General features: G+C 42.0%; 4 protein-coding genes across 7 annotated transcripts; 1 reads left to right on the forward strand and 3 right to left on the reverse strand.

The window, feature by feature from the left end:
* Nucleotides 1–4,811: 4,811 nt before the first annotated feature.
* On the reverse strand, nucleotides 4,812–13,869 carry Larp4B (La-related protein 4B). 4 transcript variants are annotated; one of them, XM_065304631.1, is made up of 9 exons: nucleotides 13,663–13,868; nucleotides 12,106–12,259; nucleotides 10,421–10,658; nucleotides 10,109–10,358; nucleotides 9,694–10,044; nucleotides 8,660–9,630; nucleotides 8,317–8,599; nucleotides 8,052–8,256; nucleotides 4,812–7,986 (listed from the first exon to the last, which is right to left on the reverse strand). In XM_065304631.1, the coding sequence occupies exons 1-9, from the start codon at nucleotides 13,786–13,788 to the stop codon at nucleotides 7,799–7,801; spliced, it is 2,766 nt and encodes a 921-aa protein (XP_065160703.1). In that variant the 5' UTR covers nucleotides 13,789–13,868; the 3' UTR covers nucleotides 4,812–7,798. The 4 variants fall into 4 exon arrangements, with proteins under 4 accessions (XP_065160703.1, XP_065160702.1, XP_065160704.1 ...); XM_065304630.1 differs by having other exon boundaries at nucleotides 8,052–8,599; nucleotides 13,663–13,869; XM_065304632.1 differs by lacking the exon at nucleotides 13,663–13,868 and adding an exon at nucleotides 12,819–13,125 and having other exon boundaries at nucleotides 8,052–8,599.
* A 184-nt stretch (nucleotides 13,870–14,053) lies between these two features.
* eIF1 (eukaryotic translation initiation factor eIF1) lies at nucleotides 14,054–15,653 on the reverse strand. Its single transcript, XM_065304647.1, has 3 exons — nucleotides 15,476–15,653; nucleotides 14,982–15,139; nucleotides 14,054–14,865 (listed from the first exon to the last, which is right to left on the reverse strand). The coding sequence occupies exons 1-3, from the start codon at nucleotides 15,501–15,503 to the stop codon at nucleotides 14,719–14,721; spliced, it is 333 nt and encodes a 110-aa protein (XP_065160719.1). The 5' UTR covers nucleotides 15,504–15,653; the 3' UTR covers nucleotides 14,054–14,718.
* Nucleotides 15,654–15,949: 296 nt separating this feature from the next.
* On the reverse strand, nucleotides 15,950–17,544 carry LOC135793616 (serine/threonine-protein phosphatase 2A regulatory subunit B'' subunit gamma-like). The gene is made up of 3 exons (XM_065304645.1): nucleotides 17,428–17,544; nucleotides 17,053–17,373; nucleotides 15,950–16,962 (listed from the first exon to the last, which is right to left on the reverse strand). The coding sequence occupies exons 1-3, from the start codon at nucleotides 17,474–17,476 to the stop codon at nucleotides 16,013–16,015; spliced, it is 1,320 nt and encodes a 439-aa protein (XP_065160717.1). The 5' UTR covers nucleotides 17,477–17,544; the 3' UTR covers nucleotides 15,950–16,012.
* Nucleotides 17,538–18,872, forward strand: LOC135793617 (uncharacterized). The gene is made up of 2 exons (XM_065304646.1): nucleotides 17,538–17,885; nucleotides 18,032–18,872. Exons 1-2 carry the CDS (start codon nucleotides 17,675–17,677, stop codon nucleotides 18,718–18,720), a joined length of 900 nt encoding a protein of 299 aa, XP_065160718.1. The 5' UTR covers nucleotides 17,538–17,674; the 3' UTR covers nucleotides 18,721–18,872.
* The last annotated feature ends 195 nt before the right edge of the window (nucleotides 18,873–19,067 follow it).

A 19,067-nucleotide genomic window follows, 5' to 3' on the forward strand; every position in this document is an offset into this window, starting at 1 on the left:
TGTATGAGTACTCGTAGACCGTGAACATGTAAGCGTTTAGAGTGGTGAAGAATATATGGTGAAGAAAACGTTTGTAAGATGGTAATATATGATGTAAAATATGTTATTTTGTTGTTTATTAGTAATATAGGCAACCAAATGAGCATTTTTTGTTGTAAAATGTAAAATAAGTTGCATACTTTTTAAAATGAGCGTTTTTTTTGTTATTATTGTGTCTTTTTAATGAAAAAATGAATTAATTTCATGCGAATTTGACCCAAACAGTAAATATTTACGTATTTAATGTGTTTAATTGATTTTTTAAAGGTTTTTGTCGCTGTTTTTAACCAATTTTAATTCGTTTTACCTCGGTGAACCAAAACAAGAGTAAAACTGGTGTTTGTAAGCTTGTATTGTCCCTGAATTCGTTGCAGTCTGCAGACTTTTATATTTATTGTCTGCAATTGATGATTTTTTAATTTGTGGGCGTTTATATCAAAGATAAGCTACCAAACCATCACAATATCACTGTTAAAACATAAAAATACTAGCGCCTTGGTGGCTAGACCTGTTGGAACCAACTTTTCCTTCGACTTTCAGACTTTACAGTAAATTTATCAAAGAACTTCGCGTGTGGCGCCATGTTTAACCCCCCATGATACTACCGATACCAGAAAAGGGTGCAAAACGCCTTTAAACTACTTATTAAACATTTACAACGTAATAAAACCCTTTGCAAATGTATTTATTGACTCCACAAGTAAAATTTTAACGAATTTTACTTTAAATATTCAATAATCAACAAAAAAAACTTTGTTTTACTCTGTTTGATCAAGTTATAAAAACTAGTCACAGAAAACAAACCTGTAGGGCTTGGACTTGTATTTGCCTTTGACCGGATGAGTCACCATTTTTTCAAGTTCCAACGAGCCTACCTCAGGTGTATAACGCATAATCGTTGATCGTGCATTGTAATATGTGAAGTAACCAAGCAAGAAGCAAGAAAAACACATGCACCTGTGTTTCTCTTGCACTTGTGCCGTCGTCGGCGGAGTTTCATGCAAGCCCTACCAGCAACTAAGCGCTCATAAAATGCAGAAACAGCATTCAAACACGCACCGCTAATATACTGTCGTGAAATGAAAGGGCGAGCAGGTAAAACTTCACCAAAGGCAAAAGTGAAGTGAAATATATTCTCCCACGTCAAGTCGAAAAAATCTATAGATAAAAAGAAAGAAAAAGTTGTGTGACGGTCGTGTGTCGATTGCGACGAGTCACAAACTCGTTTCTACTTGTACCTGTGCCCTGTGCCTCAAGTTTTGTGGGTGAAGTCAAAGTAGTTGTGTAGTGTTTTCTGCTTTGTTTTGTTTTTGGGTAAAATTTTAGACTTTAACCCGTGCATCTCGTAACTCTAGAGTTGCTAGACTGAACAAATAATCATTTAGATTAGAATGTTTGGTAATTCAGTGTTTGGTGTTTAGTTTCACACTTGGATTGTAATTCTAAGCGTGGAATCAACCACGTGGTGTAGTTCAGGTTTACGCACCTTCGTTTATTTTCACGATGACTCATTTCTGGAATATGTACGAGTACTATGCTATTATACACGAACAACCAATACATGTTTAAATAAAAAATGGTCGACACTACAATTATTCATTATATAATCTTGATTTTTGGAGGTCAAAAATTCATCAAAATGAATAAAAAATCAAAATAATTGAAATGTTACTTTGGTTGCCTAGTAAATCTAATTTTCTTAATAGAATTAAATCAATTTATAGAATTTTATAAGCTTCTTATGTTTTGTTTTCGTTGTTCTTCTTATTTATTATATAACTTTCCTAGGAATTCATTCCATGAATTCTTGCTTGTGACGCAAGTTGCTTCTAGAAAAACTCATCCCTGGCTCGCTCTTGGCTCTGTGGAAAACAGCGCAGACTGCATGGGGTTGAGAGCAGTTTCCGCTGGCCCGCGAGTCGTATTGATTGAGAGCCATTTCCGAGAATTCCAGGGGATTGCACCACCGCGTCTTTAATGTGAAAGGTCGCGGCCACTGCCAAATCCAACTTTATCCTGCTATGTGACGACAGCACCACGTAGGAGGGTGGTGTGATCGCGCGGCTATGAAATCATAAATCAAGTTCAAAAGAAAATAAATGGCAAAAATTGATCGGTTGTAGTTTTCTACGAAACTGTTTGGTAAAAAGAGTAAGAATCCATTTGGATACATTCCAGTTGGCGTCTTACTCGCAGTTCTTATGTTCTGTACTAAAAAATTAATACTAAAATCGATTTTGATGTATTTACCAAAGTGTTTTCGGTTTTAAAGCGCATAATAAGTGTTTTAAACATTAAAAAAAACGTCACATTCAAATGTTTGGTGAAAAAAATATGCGTTGTTTTAACATATGCAACCCAAACAGCAAACGTATGCCACCAACAACTGTACAAACGCGCAAATATAGTAACTTTAACAAAACATTTCTAATTATCTGGTAAAATGTTCCTCGTTTTCCAGAACATAAAAATCATTTTACAAACAAAACAAAATAAAAACCGCGTCACATTATTTTATAACAAAATTATGCAATATTTTAACATAAGCAACCCAAACATCTAACATAGGCAACCAACATAAAAAAAAACACGAAATTTTAACCCAAACAAAACCAATTTCTATTTGATTCAAACGATAAAACTTCGTCTTCTTTATATTTATTTTTAAAATTCAACCAAATTAACTTCCTCATATCTTCACATGTGATTCGTTTCCATGAAAACACCATTGTTAACAAAACAAAACGAGTAATCCCCGATTAATACACACACAACGCAAGATGTTCATTTGTCTCGAGATTTGTCTGAATTTCGTACACACACACCTCTTGTTGATTCGCCATAATTGTTCAAATATATATATTTATATATAATATTCATATGCCTATATATCATGCATGTGTGTGCTTTCGTGTACGTTTGCAATGTTATTTTTTATCATCGTTAAAATCACTTGTAATAATACGTATAAGGCCTATTTGTTTATAATCGTCATCGTGTCGTCGTCCGTCGTAAATTCATCAAATATTATTATTATTACATCTCATTTCTTTATAGAATAACATATGCATGTGTATGATGTACGAATACCTAATATGAATAATATTGGTTTGGTTTGCGTTTAGTTATTTACCAGCTAGTAAATGAAATTTTACAAATTTAGCTTAATACACATATTCGTATGTGTCGATAAGTGTATATGTGTGTAGTGTTTGTTGATACATCCATGCTCATTTGGTTGCATAACTTACATCCTCAAAAGTATAAATTTATGCAACCACAAGAACACGTTTTTCACAACAATTTCGTTTGATTATCAGCACATATACTTCTCATGTTCTAAAGCCTCCTCTTTTACAATCGAGTAATTTTTACAGAGGATGAAATCAATGCGTATGTGTAATGTTTTTTTTTTGTGGTTGTTTTTGGTTGTTACTCTCATTGGGTGGCTAATCCCGTATTATATTTGTGTGACGTGTGAATTTTTAAAAAAATATATGTTATACTCCTCGCTTTGTTTAGTTTCATATTAAATATACGTATTTATACGCTTACATAATTCTTCAATAGGCAAACATTCACCATGTTGTTTCTTGTTATATAACTAATATGTACAATGATATACCAAACATACAGGCAAGCATACGGAGAGTGCGCGAGGAGATGTCCTCGCGCCTCAGGGTCTGGTTTCGGATTTGTGAACAATTGTTTGTTGGTCTGAAACATCGATGCAAAGAATGCGTGTTAATGTGTGTGTCCACCATCTTGTTTTTTTTTTCTTCTCTCTGTCATCATCGTCATCGTCATCACAAACATTCATTCATTTGTTAGTGTTTTGTTCTTAGTTAAGTTTAGCTTAAAATGCTACAAGTTATGACTATGATTACTTTTAATATGTAACATTGTTAGCGATTAGGTATTTTTTTGTGTTTCATTTTTCATTTCTTCGTTATACTGATAGTGTTTTTGTTTCTGATTTTGCGTTTACATGACAGTCTTGATAGAAATTTCGAAGCGCGGAGAAAACGCGCAACCTCATCACATGACAATATATAAACGATAAAAACAAATTTGGCAACGTTATCATGTACATATTCACAAGCAAAGCATGAATAAATATTTGATGAATTAACCTAGAAATTATTTGTTAATTTTCTTTGCAAGTTAAGACACTTTTTGTATACATTTTTCCCAAGATGAGGCTGCGCTTTGACAGTTCATGAATGTAAAACAATGCACAGTACGAGTATGTGTTCGTTTGGTTGCTTGCAGTCGAAATTCGATAGATATAATTATTATCCAAGATTCGTTTTTTTTTTTCTGTCCAAACGCGAAATCGACACACACACACACACAGTTTACAATCTTCATAATGCCTATTGTTAATTGCTAGTTATGTACAATTTATACATGCTCGCACATATTTAATAACAATATAGAATTTGACACTGAAGTACAACGAGAAATATAACTCTAGTTTTGAAAGTGTAAAAATCGGTTAGCTCACATTCTGCGTCAAAACCCACTGCCATCTTATTAGTACAAACAATTGGTTAGAAATTATTAGTCGGTTGGTTTTTTTGCGTTTACCTGGCTGATTTTGCATGTTTTGTTTTTTTGATTGTTGACAACTTAGGTGACCAAGTTTCGTGTTGAGGTATTTGGAAGCACGCTGCATCGTCATTTCTATTGCGTTTTACAAATGTTACGGGAGGTTTACAAGTGCGGTTTGGTACTTAACCTCACTCGGCGTGATTGTTCGTCAACAGAAATCGTTTTCAATAACAATATTTTAATTAGCAACATTGGGAAAAGCTTATCTTATCATCCGAACTTACAACTCAAAAAATTAATATATTTTTGTAATATATGTATAATCGTTATTTATATATGCTATCAAATTCCATATATAAATAGAGCAGGGGTGGTTTTCTCAGTGTTTCGTTAAACATGCTGCGCCTATCATCGCCATCTATCGCTTACAGTTGCATACACAATCCGCATGCACCGCAAATCAAGTTTTACAATATGGTTTCTCAAAACGTTCCAAATTCAAAGGTGACGAGTGTTTGCTGTCTGTCGGTCGCTTGCGTTCAATAAAAACAAAACAAAAAAAACGTTAAGCTATGATTCTAATACATTAGCGTAAAATATATATGTGGCAATGGTTTTGTTTTTTGTTTCTTTTTCTCTCGCGCCTCTTTTCATATCTCTTCTCTTTCCGTGAGCGTGTGTGTTTAAAACAAAATTAAAAGAGAAAAAAATTAAAAGCTAATAATCGTTAAATACAAAAGTAACGCAAGTTATATAAATGAATTATCTAAGATGACAAAAAAAAAAACAAAAAAAAAAACGTAAACGAAATATTCAACTAATTCTAAATATGTAAATCGTCGACACAATATCTGATACCCATCACCTCAAATTATCCGCCATTTTCACTTTATATAATAAATCCGCATCAATTGGCAATTGGTTCTCCTCGCTAGCAATCCGTTTACAATTTCGCACATTCTCGCGCTTACATTTCTTATTGATTATTCGTTTAGTGTTCGCTATCTTTCCTTTCGAAAATTTCTTTTTCTTTTTCGCTTCTTTAAACGTACGTTAAATTTAAAAAGTGCTCCTAAAATATGTTCTCGCTTTTCTATCCTTTGCCAGCATCCCGCAACACTCAGCTTAGTTAGTTTTTAGTTATACAATATAATAATTATTAAGACTAGAATAATTAAGATGTAATTGATTTCCTCTTTAAATAATAAACCGAAATATCTATCTTGGTTCGTGTGTCTCTGGCTAGCGCGCCAGAAATGCTTTTCTTCTTCATCGCAATCAAATTTATGGACGTTAGCGGCGCCCCGCTCGGCACCAGCCAGTTTTAAACTTTTGTCTTGAGCATCACAATAAAACTTATTACATGTTACGATAATCATAATCATATTCAATCAACACCCCTGCCAGAAAAAAAACTGAATGATTCAACGCACATTGCACAGAACGAAGTGAAACCAATGCACGTGTGTGTGTGGTGTGTAGTCTACGTGTCTAAATAATATAGTGTTTGCAAAATAGAAACTAGCCACACAAACAAATTGAAGAAAACAAATTGCGAAAGAAAATCCAAGTGTGATCTCCGTAAATTAACTATATAGTCATAAATATACATTGTGTGCTCTGGATGTTTATCGATATCGCATCTCGGACGCTCGAAACAACATTTCGCAATCTGTATGAGTAGTCATCTTGCGCGCGCGTCCCGTTTCACCGCCACTACTACGTTTGATTTATGTTTATACATGAGAGACCAAAAATAACAAATATTTTATCATCAGCTAACAGTCTTAACGTAACTTATATACTGATTAACTGAAAGTGAAAAGCACACTTGCAGCCAGTTGCTCAGCGGGCCCGCGGCCTTCCCGTTTCTAGCGCCCCCGCACCGTCAATATTAACAAACAAAACAAAAAACGCCTAAGAATTAAGAGAACTCATCTCCGTCTGTGTGTGTGTGTGTGTGTGTGGGGCGCGAGGGCGATTTCGTTATATACATACACAGCCTATAAGTAAGATTAACACCGTTGTTTGCATTCATTTGTTTCTAGACAACAAAGCACAACCATTGAACAAAAGGGTAGAGACAAGAAGAAGCGCGTGCGCATTTCGTTGGCTTCGCAATGACTCGAAAATAATATTGCTTAGTTCCATTTTTGTTTTCGTTACAACACTATTTACAAATAGTCGCTTAAACTATATATACGCCCACGAAATCATGTGTATTCGAATGTGTAACGCATGCGCGCGCGTGCGCAGGAAGTGTGAACAGATTTCATATTGTTTTAAGTATTGTGTTTCGAATTGATTGTTTCTTGCTCTGCGGCTGCGCGGCTAGCAAAAACCGGTGCGCGTTCCAATCAACATCTCCAAAACGCCCCGAGCAACTGCGCAAGCTACTAAACATAATAATAATGAAAAACCAACAATTTAATACACTAAACCTACGCTCCCCTATACAGCTTATACATATATGGTAATTATTTGTCAAAAATAACTTCAACATTAGTCTGTACAACATCGCGCTGCGCAAATTCCGCCTGGCTGCATTGAGTGGGTGGGTGTGTCACCGGCCGCTGTAGTTTTCGCTTGCCGCCGAGCAGCACCGTCAACGGGTAGTAACCAATAATTTAAACTTTACTCTCTCGCCCAGCGCAGTCAAGCGAAAACTTTACAAACACTTCGGCACAGCCACCACACCACCAACGACAAACGCGTGTTTCTCATCTTGCTACTTAGTTTTTTTTTTCGTGTTGCAATTGCGTCAGCAAAACAGGGCGCGCGCACGCAGGCTTATCACAGACGCACCACGGCGCCGCCCGTCCCTCTCTCAGCTCTATCGTCTCAATTGTACAGCACTAATAAACATATTTAATATTCAACAGTATATATCTCGAGCTAGGAACAATATGACTCGCACGAAATTAAGTGAAATATTCTTATCAGTTTTTTGTGTGTGTGGATTTTTTTGTGATTTTTTTTTTCATCGTTTTTTTCTCTTTCTTTCTTGCTCTCTGTTTGCAGCGTTATAGATTTTAGCGTACTTACTTCACGCGTATGCCGCTTTCCGCCTTCCGTTAATTTATACACCTAAATGCCTCGCGGGGCAGTATTGTCACTAGTTTTATATAAATATGGCCAAAGGTCAACACACTGCATGCCGCACAATCAACACAGGGCCGTGCCGGGCGGCGCACGGGGCCCGCTGCTACTTGGGCGATCTGGGCGCGACGAACTCGCGCAGCTGGGTCGCCCGCATGTCCTGCTTGCGGCGGTTGGCGCCGCGGTCGAAGGAAGCCCGAGAGCCGTTGCGGCCAGCGCCGCCGCCGCCGCCGCCTCCCTGCTGCTGATTGACTCGGGTCGACGCGCTGTTGCTAGACTCTTTATGCTGACTCTCTAAATAAATAAATTGGTATTATTAAAAATTAATAATAATAATAATATGAATAAATGATTAATACCTCCACTTCGTTGATCAGTTTGCACTCGGACGGTGGCCTGCGCGGTGTTTGCGCTCGCCGCCGAGCTGGTGTTGGTCGCGGCCGACTTGGTGAGCGCCTGCGCCTGCTCGCCGGCGCTCTCTCTGGCGGCCTGCTGCTGCTTCTGCATCTCCTTGTGATGTTGCGCGACTTGTGCATAGCTCATGCGCGGCGGATTGCCGCTGTCCTGAGCCGAAACGTGTTCATTATGCGCGCCCGAGAGCGACGGAAACAAGCGAGTGCTTACCGGCGGCGGTGGCGTGGGCGGCTGCTTAAGGACGTCGGACCTCGAGTCCTGCTTGTGCAGCGGCGGCGACACGTTCGAGGTGCTGCGTGTGCCGACGGAGGCGGTGGTAGCGGCGACAATCGTGTGGGTGACGGCGCGCGCCGTCGTCTCCGTCGGCGGCACCACCGTCGTCATGGTGGCAGCGTTCGTCGTCGTCGGGCAGTCCAGTTCGCCATTCAGCAGGACGTCGTCCGTCTTTGTCGACTTGTCGGCCATGGTGCATTTTGCGGACGCAGGAACTAATCTACAAAAACACAACAAACATTAATAATAATCTCTTAAATAATAATAAAAAAAAACTTACTTTTCCGGTGAGCTGGGTGGTGTGAGCGTAACGGTACTCAATTGAATATCGCTGGCATTATTGGCGTCCTTACTGCAGTCCGGACTAGACTGCGAGCGACGCCCCGGACGAGTCGAGTGCTGCACAATCGTCTGAGACTGCGTGTGGAGCGGTGACATCGCCCGCGGCGAATTCGAGCCGCTATTGGAAAGCGCACAGTCGCGCCCTTTCGATCTCGCCGTGCCCTTGACGACATCGGCCAGCCTATTCTCTCCCCAATGACCTTGAGCGGCGTGCGCTGGCTCAGCGCTAACAATCGCAGCCGGGATCGCCTCCGCAGCCACCGCAATCGTCTGCGTCTGCTTACCGGCAACATTGGCTTCAAAACCGGGCAGCGGCGGGAACGCGGTCGCCTCCAGGTCGAACAACTGACTGCGCTGGTTCGCCACATCGCGCGCCGAACTGGCGCCCACCGCCGACAGGATCTCCTCGTCGCGGCGCTTGCGACGATTCGGACGCGGGTCCTTCGGAGACGCGTGCATCTGGCTGACCACATTCGGCCTGTACGTGTCGACAAATGCTGCTTCTGTTCCCAACAACGGTATACCTGTATTAATATTCGTATTAACGACTTCCTCGAGCGGAACGACGCGAGGCGCGTCGCCCATCAGAGGCGGAGGTTTGGCACCAGTGGTATTAGTCTTCGGCGTGCCTTGCGGCGACGGTGTCGGCGAAGCCTGATGGTTCTGCCGCTGATTGCCGGCCGGGGCGGCGGGCGGGAGCGCCGCGACAGCGCTCGCCTCAGTCTGCGCGACCCCGCCGCGCGATTGTTTGCGCGGGCGCGCGCTGTTCCTAAACCCCAGGGGCTTATAGGTCTGCGGAGCGAGCCCGTTCACCTGGAACACGCTGCTTATGTCGTAGAACGGCGAGCCGCTCGCCGGCCACGCCGGCATCACCGACGTAGTGTAATATCCTTGCTGTTGATACGGCGGCTACAAAAATCAAAACAATTTTTTTTTAAAAACTTCAAAAAAAATTAAAAATAAAAAACTTACATATACATGAACATGGTTGCCAAAGGGTACCGTCTGGCTGGGTGTACCATTGGCATAAACAAACCGCTGTTGGCCTGGTGGGAAGCTGGCCGGATCAAAAACGGCCGCCGGTGGCGGCGTGGCACGAAAACCATTCTTGACGTTCGTCACCGGCGGCATGGGCAATCGATTCATCGGTTTCGCCTTTATTCGCGCCATTATCGGCCGGCCCTGGAACTCGCGCACCTCCTCGCGCAGGTATCGGTAGGCGCGCTGCGCGTCGTCGTCCGACTCGAACGTCACATACCACGAGCTGTTGTGCGCAAATTCGCATGAAATAAAGCGTGGACATTTTTCCCCGGCGAATAGATTCTAGAATAACACACAATGTTACAACATAAACAAACACAGCATATACAAATACAAATATAAATACCTTCACATCTTCAATGGGAGTATTATCTGGTATCTCGCGTAATATAACTATACATCGTTTGTGGTTCGGGCGCACTTTGACGCCCTCCTCGTCGACTTGCACGTTGGGCGATTCACGTAGCACTTCGGTTATAAGTTTTAAGTCTTTGGTTAGCTTCTTCACCTGATTAAAATTGGCCACTGTCCAAATCGGTACATACTGATCATTGTCCATTTGCGACAGTAAGTACGTATCATTTGCCAAGTTTTCCCTGCAGACAACAACACAACGCAAATGAGAAACATGCGAAAAACAAACAACATTTTACCTTACCGCGAGAAATAGTATTCCAATTGTTGGGAGAGCATCTGTTTGAGTTGTGGCAAGGGATAGGCTGGCCCGCTGTCGGCGGGAGCTGAGGGAGGGACCGGACTCTGGCCCTCAGCTCCCTCCGCTACCCCGTTGACCAGGTACTCGGATGTCGCCGCCACGATTCCCGTGCTATCAGGGGTGGTGCTGAACACCGCCCCCGAAGGCAGTTTCCCGACATCCCCATTCATGTACACGTAGCCTACAACAGACGGAAAACAAAACCAGTGGTCAGCGTGGATGACGATGTGTGATTGCTGCTACTGTTGTTGCTGTGTGTGTGTGTGTGTGTGTGGCATGCATGCATTGTTGTTGTCGGGAGTGAAAATATATAACAATTTCAATCGCAAGGTCAAATGTAATGTGTGTTTCCCAGTTGTGCTAGCAACTGCTGCGCTGGGCGCACATGAGTCATGCTCGCTCAAATCAACACGATGGAGATAGGTCAGTGGAGGCTTTTGAGCACATCAGTTTTAAGTATTATGTAAACTGGCGTTACCTGGCTGCAGCTTGGGAATTGTTTCGAACTGGGTGGTCATTGAGCGGTCGGCAAACCCGGGAATGCCACAACGACACGCTCGCGCATTTATTGCGTGCGGCCCTCTCGACAATAGGTTAGAATCGAGCGGTGTCTGAGCGATGCGATGGTGTGGCCAGAATGAGGACAAATATAGAAATGTCGCGAGGAGGCGCGCGTTCAGCTGTACGCACGCACGCACGCACTTCTTCAGCGGACAACGAGTGGCGGCCGCAGGGGGAGCACACGACCGAAATGACAATCGTAGGCGGCGGCGCAAATTACGTAAACAAAAATGATTCGAGCAACCCGGAAACCATGTGCCACCTCCGCGCGCGACGCTCGGCTGCTGGTGGCGTGCGCGCCTGTGTGTGCGCGTGCCTCGGCCTCTTCAGCGGGACGCTGCGTCCGATCGCAATCGCGAGCCGCGCCGAGATTACGCAGGCAGATGTTTATCCCGCAAGCGGAGCGCGGGTGTACCACACAGACACTCGGCGCACCACACACACCACACGGCCAGCACGGGCCCGTTCGCACTCTCTGCACACGCACACGCCGCCGCACGCACAGAGGACACTGGTCAGCCGGGGGTCGCGCCGGACGCCGCGCCGAGATGAGAATTATGGATGGTGCTTACCGCTTGGATTACTTCGCAAAACGCAGGCACAATTCACACGGATACTTGCAAAATGGCCGTCGCAGGGCACATGCCACAGATAGCCGCGGACGTGCGCGTGTGAGACGGAGAGCGCACCATTCGGGCGACGCCAGCGCCGCGTGTGCCCTACTCGCGAACGCGCCGCGCGCGAAGAGGGAAATTCAAACCGCAACAATCCGACACCGTTTCGCGCATGCAGGAAAAACCGCGGACACTTCCTGTTTGCGCCACTTGCAATCCACGATATCTAGCCAAAAACTTTCAAACACAATGCCTGCTGCGAACGTCACATGGGTTGCCACACAATCGACAAATAATCTAAACAATTATCACTATTATCTCAATAATACGCTGATAGACTTGCTCATCACACACAATTCAAACTTCCGGCATTACTGGTTGCCTATCGCCGATGACAGCCGATGGCAAATATTGTAGAAACTAGCACGAAAACAAGAAGAATTCGTTACTCACCGTCGACGGCGATGCAAATATCTGCGTGGCGATTGTCGAACGGTTGCATCTGGTGCGCGTGGCCCAATGCGTCCACTTCTAGCATGTTCGTCTTGATTTCGAATTCGTCCGCATTCGGATTGAGAGCCGGCGTGCCACACGGACCCGATTGTACCTAGAATATTACGGAAAACACTCGAATTATCTGCATTGCACTATTTTTACGTCGGTTTGGTTATTCAACTGGTGTATATTTTGCAATGTAATGACTTGAGCTAGGCAACCACTCAAACACCATTTTTATTACCCAGATATTTCGCATAATTGAATGTATCAAACACAGTTATTAATTAACAACAACGAGATAACTAAAATTTTTGATAATAACAATAATTGTGTTTTGTAATTAATATATAAAGAATGTTGTAAGTTTATAATTGGTGTTTTGTAATGTTAGGCAACCCAACCAACACAAAAACCGCACATTGTACTTTCACAACAATAAGTAATCGTAAAATTAATATAAAAACGACGTGCTTTAAGCATCATAAACTATGCAAAATCCAGGAAATGTGCGATAATCTATTCACATGTAATCAGTCAAGCACTCAAACGCGCCAGGTGCAAACGTTATGTATACGCAAATGAAAAAAAAAAAAAACAAGTTCGTAACTTTTGAAAACATAAAAATCAAACAAATTCACTTGTACACATTAATTCACTTGTTTACATACCCAACGCATCATGTAACACGTATTCCTTTGCGTTTCGGTAATCTCAACTCCCGCACTATCGTTTATCAGAAATCATAGCCGAATACAATTGATTTGGGGTGCCAGCCGGCTATCGATAAGCGCGTTTGAGCGAATCGCGCACACTAAAACTGATATCACACGCAAATTAAAGTTAAACCAGCAGCAGCCCGCTGTGCGGCCAAAACAATGGTGCGCGCTATCAGTGTGCGCGGCGATTGATAGCGCGGTCCACGGTGTAATGCCGCCTGCCGCGTGGACGGGCGCCAAGTACCCACCACAGCCGAGCGAATATCGCCGAAAACCGAACGTTGCGCGCCGCACATGCAGCAGGAAGCTGAGGAGAGAGTGCCGACGTTATCAGTCGCATCGAAAATAACCGATAAACTGCACCAGATACAATATGCTAACATTACAAACATTCAAAACTCTTCCGAAACTAAATACAAAATGGCACCGGCTTAAAATTAGCATGCACTAAACATAAACACGTTAATATTTACAAAAAAACATGATGCAAGATGAACAAAAGCAGGAAGTGTGCGTGCAAATCGCCGCCGCCGGGGAATAACGACCCACGTGTTGCGCGCAAAACATTGCCGTATCGATCCAACATGGAGCCGAAACGTGTGTGGGTTTTGCGAATTAAACACACAACCCTCACGATAACCACTTGAATATGATGACATTTCTTTCAGCGTTGATGAAATGATTTATTATTTCTGTATTTCGATGGTAGTTTGTGTTTTGTTGCGATTATTGCGACATAGTTGTGTTTTCCAGCACCATATGGGCACGATGGGAGCAGCAAGTGTAAGCCACTCACCTTCTGGATGATGTAGCAGCGCGGATTGTACGCGGTGCAGACGTAGGTGCCGTTCGCGTCCAAGCACGCGTTGAGCGGATCGACGGCCGCGGCGCCGGCGACGGCGCGGCCTCTCCGGAGCGGCATCGGCGGCGGTGCGTGTGCAGAGGCGGTCGCAGCGGCTGCCCGCCACTCACCATGCCGACCTGTTGAGTCCGGATGTACACACTGGCGAGGCGCCACAGCTGATCCGCGTGTGCGCCGCCAGTAGAGGCGCGGGGGCGGCGCGCCGACGCCGCCGCTCAATGCGTGGGCGTGTTTCGTCAATATTTCACACCATTAAAGAAATACAATTGAAATAATAAGCTGGGAAGGTGTTAGCGCTACAATTATCATCAATTTCCCTCACAGATTTCAATTGGTATTTTCTTTTTATTTCGTTTCAAGATGGTGGTTTCGTGTTTCGTTCAACTAAATACTGTCGCTCAACAAACAAGCATAAAATCCGTTTTCAACAATTACTCGTTACGCCTGCACTGCATCGCTAAGTGAGTGGGTCGAACTTAAACCTGATGTACAAACACAACAAAAGTAGAGAAAACAATCAAAAATAATTCATTAATATAGTCGCATCCGCGCGCAACCCAAAACAAGATTGGCGGATGGTTGATTTTACTGATTAGAAACAAAACATGATTGATTCGGTGGTTGCAATTGCCGCCGCTTTGTTCGATTTGTGAGATTGATGTTTGAAAAAGGCACAATTACCAAAGAAAGCATTCATGTCGCGTCAAGCGACGCCGTGCGCCAACAACGCTGGCGCATGGAGTCGTTGTTATAAAAGTTTGATTTCGTCCGTTGTATGATGCATAATTGCTCTGCTATTGCTTTTGATGACTTGAAGGAATTAAAAAGAAACAGTGTGGCCGGTGTACATCTCTCTGAAAACATCGAATGCTCCCAGGTACATATTATCATCTGGGCTGGCTGATCATTGTTTAGACTATAACTAAGATTTTGAGTGTGACAATCGACGGCGGAACTAAACAGCGGATGAATCGTGCGCGAACGGTAGCATTAGAAACCGTGGACTTTGAGTTGGTCCGGCTTCGCCAGACCGCTCTTAGTCAGGAACTGGCAGATGTTCTCGCGTTGATCGCCCTGCAGCTGAAGCACCTCGCCGTACTCGGAGTGTTCGATTACAGTACCATTGCACGCAAATTCCTGCAAACAAACAACGCATTCATTAATCATCCTCCAGCCAAACCATAACCATAACATGCTGACTCATCGTAACTGTCAGCATGAATAAATCTACTCGGAATATGTGTATTACGTACCTTTTTACATGCCCTCACTATTTTTTTCAGGTCATAATCAGATGAAAGACCCTGTACAGTAGTTAAGGTCTTACGACCATTACGTTGTTGGATTCTTATGTGAACTAATCCGTCTTGAACATCATCTTCTGAACCCTTGTTTGCGTCAGCAAAGGGGTCTGCGGACAACACAAAACAAAAGCCGAAATTATCAATTTGCTCCAATTGCTCAACGGACACAACCTCGAGATCAATTAGCAATGCAGGTCGAGGCCGCGCACTCCGAAAAAAATCAATATATGCGTCCTAATTTCAATCGAACGTTTTGAAGCCTGATTAAAACTGAAAAACCCAGGTTTGTGGGTGATTTCCAGGAAAACATCGCCGCTTCAACCGTGTTCGATAACAAGACGCAAATAAACATAATCGACGCCATTTTGACGAAATCCGATGGCGTCGCACCGGAGCGCAGCGTCGACCTGTGCGAATTTCCCGATTTCTGAACGGCCACTTACCAAATGTGTTGAGATTCTGGATGGACATACGATAATCAAAATATATACGTATAAAAAAAAGATTGGCAAACTGCACTGAGCCGTCTGTGAGCGGATGATTGTGGATTTTGAAATTTCTCAAACAAGAAGCACGAAAGTGTCGTCGCGGACAAATGCGATGCGGCAAATGAGAGCCGCGCTTGCGCCTTGACAGTCTACGCGTCAAAACGCCCTTGCTTCGTGCGACATCGTCAACACTTCGCGTAAATCCGACTACAAAACCGTGCTTTTACTATAGGCAATATGTCATACACAACAATGACCTAATTACACATTTATCATTGTTTAAACAAATTGATACGAATAAAACATTATAAAACATGCCAAACATCAACAGGGAATATGGTTTTTAAGTCCTACCTATAATAAACTAATGCAAAACATAAAATATCTTAAATATTCGTTGAAAACATAAACATTTTGTTGTGTTCAAAGTTTTTCAGTTTAAATAATTATATTAAAACAATTCGAGTATAAAACATGAACTCATCAATATATTCAGTCTTGTGAAGGGTCTGAAGAAACAGATTCACGACTCTCGTAGCTCCAAAACGCTTGAAACTCAATTAAAATACTGACAAACGTTTCACCTTTCCCACAACTCAAAATATCATTCAAAGTGATTTTTAAAGGATCCTTCGGCTTGACCATATCAAACAATTCATCCTTAAAATCCTCAAACCTCACCGGCTCGGCGCCCTGCTGCTTCAACTGGTCTTCTATAGCGCGAAAAAAGTAATTCAATGAAAACGCGTTCAAATACGATTGATTATTCAGATCTAAAATTCGAAACAAATACGCAAGCGCCTGAGGCTCAGACCTGTTTTCCAAAGCCAGCACAACATCCAGATAAGTTTTATAATCCATTTCACCATTATAAGTCAAACAAGTTTGAAAAACTCTTTCCAGAAACGGCTGCGTCAAAGTCCCAGTGCCATAACCCGCCAATTCATTAATATTCAACAAACCATTGTGATCTCGGTCTAAATTCAGATAATGACCGTAAACTCTTAGCGCAGAACGTGCACTGAACCAATTCTGCTCCTGTATCTCTTTACTAGCCTCCTCCACGCGTAATTCAAGCAAATCATCGAGGAACGAACAAGCAAGCACGTCTAAAATGCGCACTCGTCCTGCGCGCAGCGTGTCCAAGAAGAATAAAAACTTCCTGACTGCGGTACACACGTAAAAACTATGAAAAGACTTCTCCAAACCTTCCAATTGCGGTAGAGTCGGGATTAATTCAGTGATATAACTTTCCAGATCACCCTCACGCAGATATCCTTGGCCGGATGTGTCGTAGAGTGACAGACCGATTCGTGTTTGTTCCATCCAGACTTTACGCATGATATAATTGAAAAGCGACATGATTGACACCTTGCCTTGTGGATCACCTTGTTGAAGTTTGGCAAAGACAGTCGCTGTGAAGTAATGCTGAACTTTTGGTCCTAAACACAAAGAGAAAACATGTAATATGTTTGTTGTTCTAGATTTTTCTAAACACATGGCTGCCATTTTGTTTATTTTTGATTTCCTACCTGCTAATGCAACAACTTTCTTAAAATCACTGTAGGAAATCAGCTGTTCTTCAGGCGCAGTCTGATGCCTGTCCAATAAAGTCCACAGACTTTTTAACTCAGCATTGTCTAACAAATGCCGACTTCTTCTTTGTAGAAAATTCGAGCGTGTTTCTTCACGCAGTTTCTGCCGCAACGGTTCATCTTCTTTCGGTAAACGATGATGAAACCGCGGGATTGGTAATATTTCTTCTTTTAAAGACACTCCATTATCACCCAAGTACTTCTCATAAAGTTCTTGCTCCAAATTAAGATTTTCATCCTTCGTTGACTTGTTTTGTTCTGGAAAAGCAATAGAATTGCAATGATTTGAATTAAACTGCATATAAAACTTACCAGTTTGTCGTTGTATGCTGGATTTTAACAGTGTCTTTACATCAATCATTATAATAATTAATTTATTTCAAATTTTGTGTAATATGATGAAATGAATGAAGTAAACATAACCTGTGCCTGAAACCAGTTTTTTATGTATACATATCGGCTTTCAGAGTAAAGTGCACTCGAAAAGTTGTTTATATTATTTTAACTGGATTTACTCGAGTGTTGTTTTTATTTATCTGTGTTTATTTATTTATATACAATGGCATGTCGCTTTCGATCGTTTATTTTTATGGACTGCGAGACGACCGGATTGGAATCTTGGTCGAAAATCACCGAATTGTGTTTGATTGCTATACAAACCGAACACTTGCTCACTACATTATCTAATCGACTTCCTAGAGCAATAAATAAACTTACACTGTGTTTTAATCCACGGAAAACAATCCATCCGACAGCTTCTCAGATAACAGGTCTTTATATATTCAAAATAATTTTTCTTTCAATAAAAATGCAGGTTTTGTGTGTAAAACAAACAAAATATCAAGTTTTTCCTGCATTTTTATATCATCTTTGTCTTTTTAATCAATTATCTTGACAGTTTTAATGTTTTTTTCAGGTTTGTTTAATGAAACATTAGAAAATGCAGCTGTTTTCAATGAAAAAACAATTGAATTGCTTGAAAACTTCATTCAGCATGTCCCACAACCAGTTTGTTTAGTCGCACACAACGGCTACAAGTTTGACTTTCCCATTCTACGGAATCATCTCAAAGAGAAGCAGTTTCTTGATACATTCCGGAATCTTTTTACACTTGACACTCTACAACTGTTTAAACATCACCACAAACTGGAAGTGGAGAAAATTCAGTTAAAAAAAGAAGAGGAACTTAAAAATCTGCCTATTGATCTGTTAGATGATGACTGGGATGATGTTATCAGTGCGAAACTCGACCAACTCGACTCGGATGCGGAGTTTATCAAAAGAAGTTTGATGGTGAAAGAGGTTAACGAGACAACGCCGACAAAGAAGGATAAATTGCATGATGTGCATGGTGATGATGATTTGTATGCTCAGCCAACGCAGAAAGAAATCCATAGGGGAGCTAAAAAGAAGCTGAATTTTGGGAAGAAGATGCCCAGTTTTAAGCTGGGCGATGTTTTCGAAAGAATGACAGGAGAGTCGATAATGCAGAGTCATGAGGCTGAATGTGATGTGATCATGATGGCGAAATGCGCGATTGCCATGGGCGAGGAATTTGTTGCATTGGCGGAAGCTATCGCTGTGCCATTTGTAAATAATGCGTGAATCTCTTCTCGGCTTTGTCGTGATATAAAATGGCGGACACTATTGTATTTTGAGTTGCATATGCATGCTGATTTTATACTTTTTTTACTATATTTTAATATAAACTTTATATATTTATATGATTTTAATAAAAATTATTGAAATATCGGGGATATTTGAGTATTGTTAACTGTTTCGGGACCTCTGAGACATTTTACATATTACTTATTGTAAAGTATGCAACCAAACTAACAAAATACTCGAAACAATTATGTCTCTAAGGTTGACCTTTGCTGTCAATCACCGCGGCCTGCAATTGGTAGAGGAGTGATGCTGTGATGGATTAGGTACCAAAATGGCCGCCAATA

The sequence above is a fragment of the Atheta coriaria genome, unplaced genomic scaffold, assembly GCF_025399875.1.
Source record: "Atheta coriaria isolate IRGN ID8LTWV9N9 unplaced genomic scaffold, Caltech_Dcor_3.1 hic_scaffold_6_pilon, whole genome shotgun sequence".
In the NCBI taxonomy this organism is placed as follows: Eukaryota; Metazoa; Arthropoda; class Insecta; order Coleoptera; family Staphylinidae; genus Dalotia; species Dalotia coriaria.

Excerpts from the sequence above, each read along its gene's own strand:
- Larp4B (XM_065304630.1), bottom strand. The coding sequence starts at position 13,788 with ATGCCGCTCCGGAGAGGCCGCGCCGTCGCCGGCGCCGCGGCCGTCGAT. Across the intron at positions 10,359-10,420 it reads TTGGAATACTATTTCTCGCG|GGAAAACTTGGCAAATGATA; the intron begins GTAAGGTAAAAT and ends TGTTGTCTGCAG. Across the intron at positions 7,987-8,051 it reads AACTGATCAACGAAGTGGAG|AGAGTCAGCATAAAGAGTCT; the intron begins GTATTAATCATT and ends TTATTTATTTAG.
- LOC135793617 (XM_065304646.1), top strand. The coding sequence starts at position 17,675 with ATGGCATGTCGCTTTCGATCGTTTATTTTTATGGACTGCGAGACGACC. Across the intron at positions 17,886-18,031 it reads GACAGCTTCTCAGATAACAG|GTTTGTTTAATGAAACATTA; the intron begins GTCTTTATATAT and ends TGTTTTTTTCAG.
- LOC135793616 (XM_065304645.1), bottom strand. The coding sequence starts at position 17,476 with ATGATTGATGTAAAGACACTGTTAAAATCCAGCATACAACGACAAACT. Across the intron at positions 17,374-17,427 it reads CAGCATACAACGACAAACTG|AACAAAACAAGTCAACGAAG; the intron begins GTAAGTTTTATA and ends TTGCTTTTCCAG. Across the intron at positions 16,963-17,052 it reads GAAAGTTGTTGCATTAGCAG|GACCAAAAGTTCAGCATTAC; the intron begins GTAGGAAATCAA and ends CTTTGTGTTTAG.
- eIF1 (XM_065304647.1), bottom strand. The coding sequence starts at position 15,503 with ATGTCCATCCAGAATCTCAACACATTTG. Across the intron at positions 15,140-15,475 it reads CCAGAATCTCAACACATTTG|ACCCCTTTGCTGACGCAAAC; the intron begins GTAAGTGGCCGT and ends TGTTGTCCGCAG. Across the intron at positions 14,866-14,981 it reads TAGTGAGGGCATGTAAAAAG|GAATTTGCGTGCAATGGTAC; the intron begins GTACGTAATACA and ends GTTTGTTTGCAG.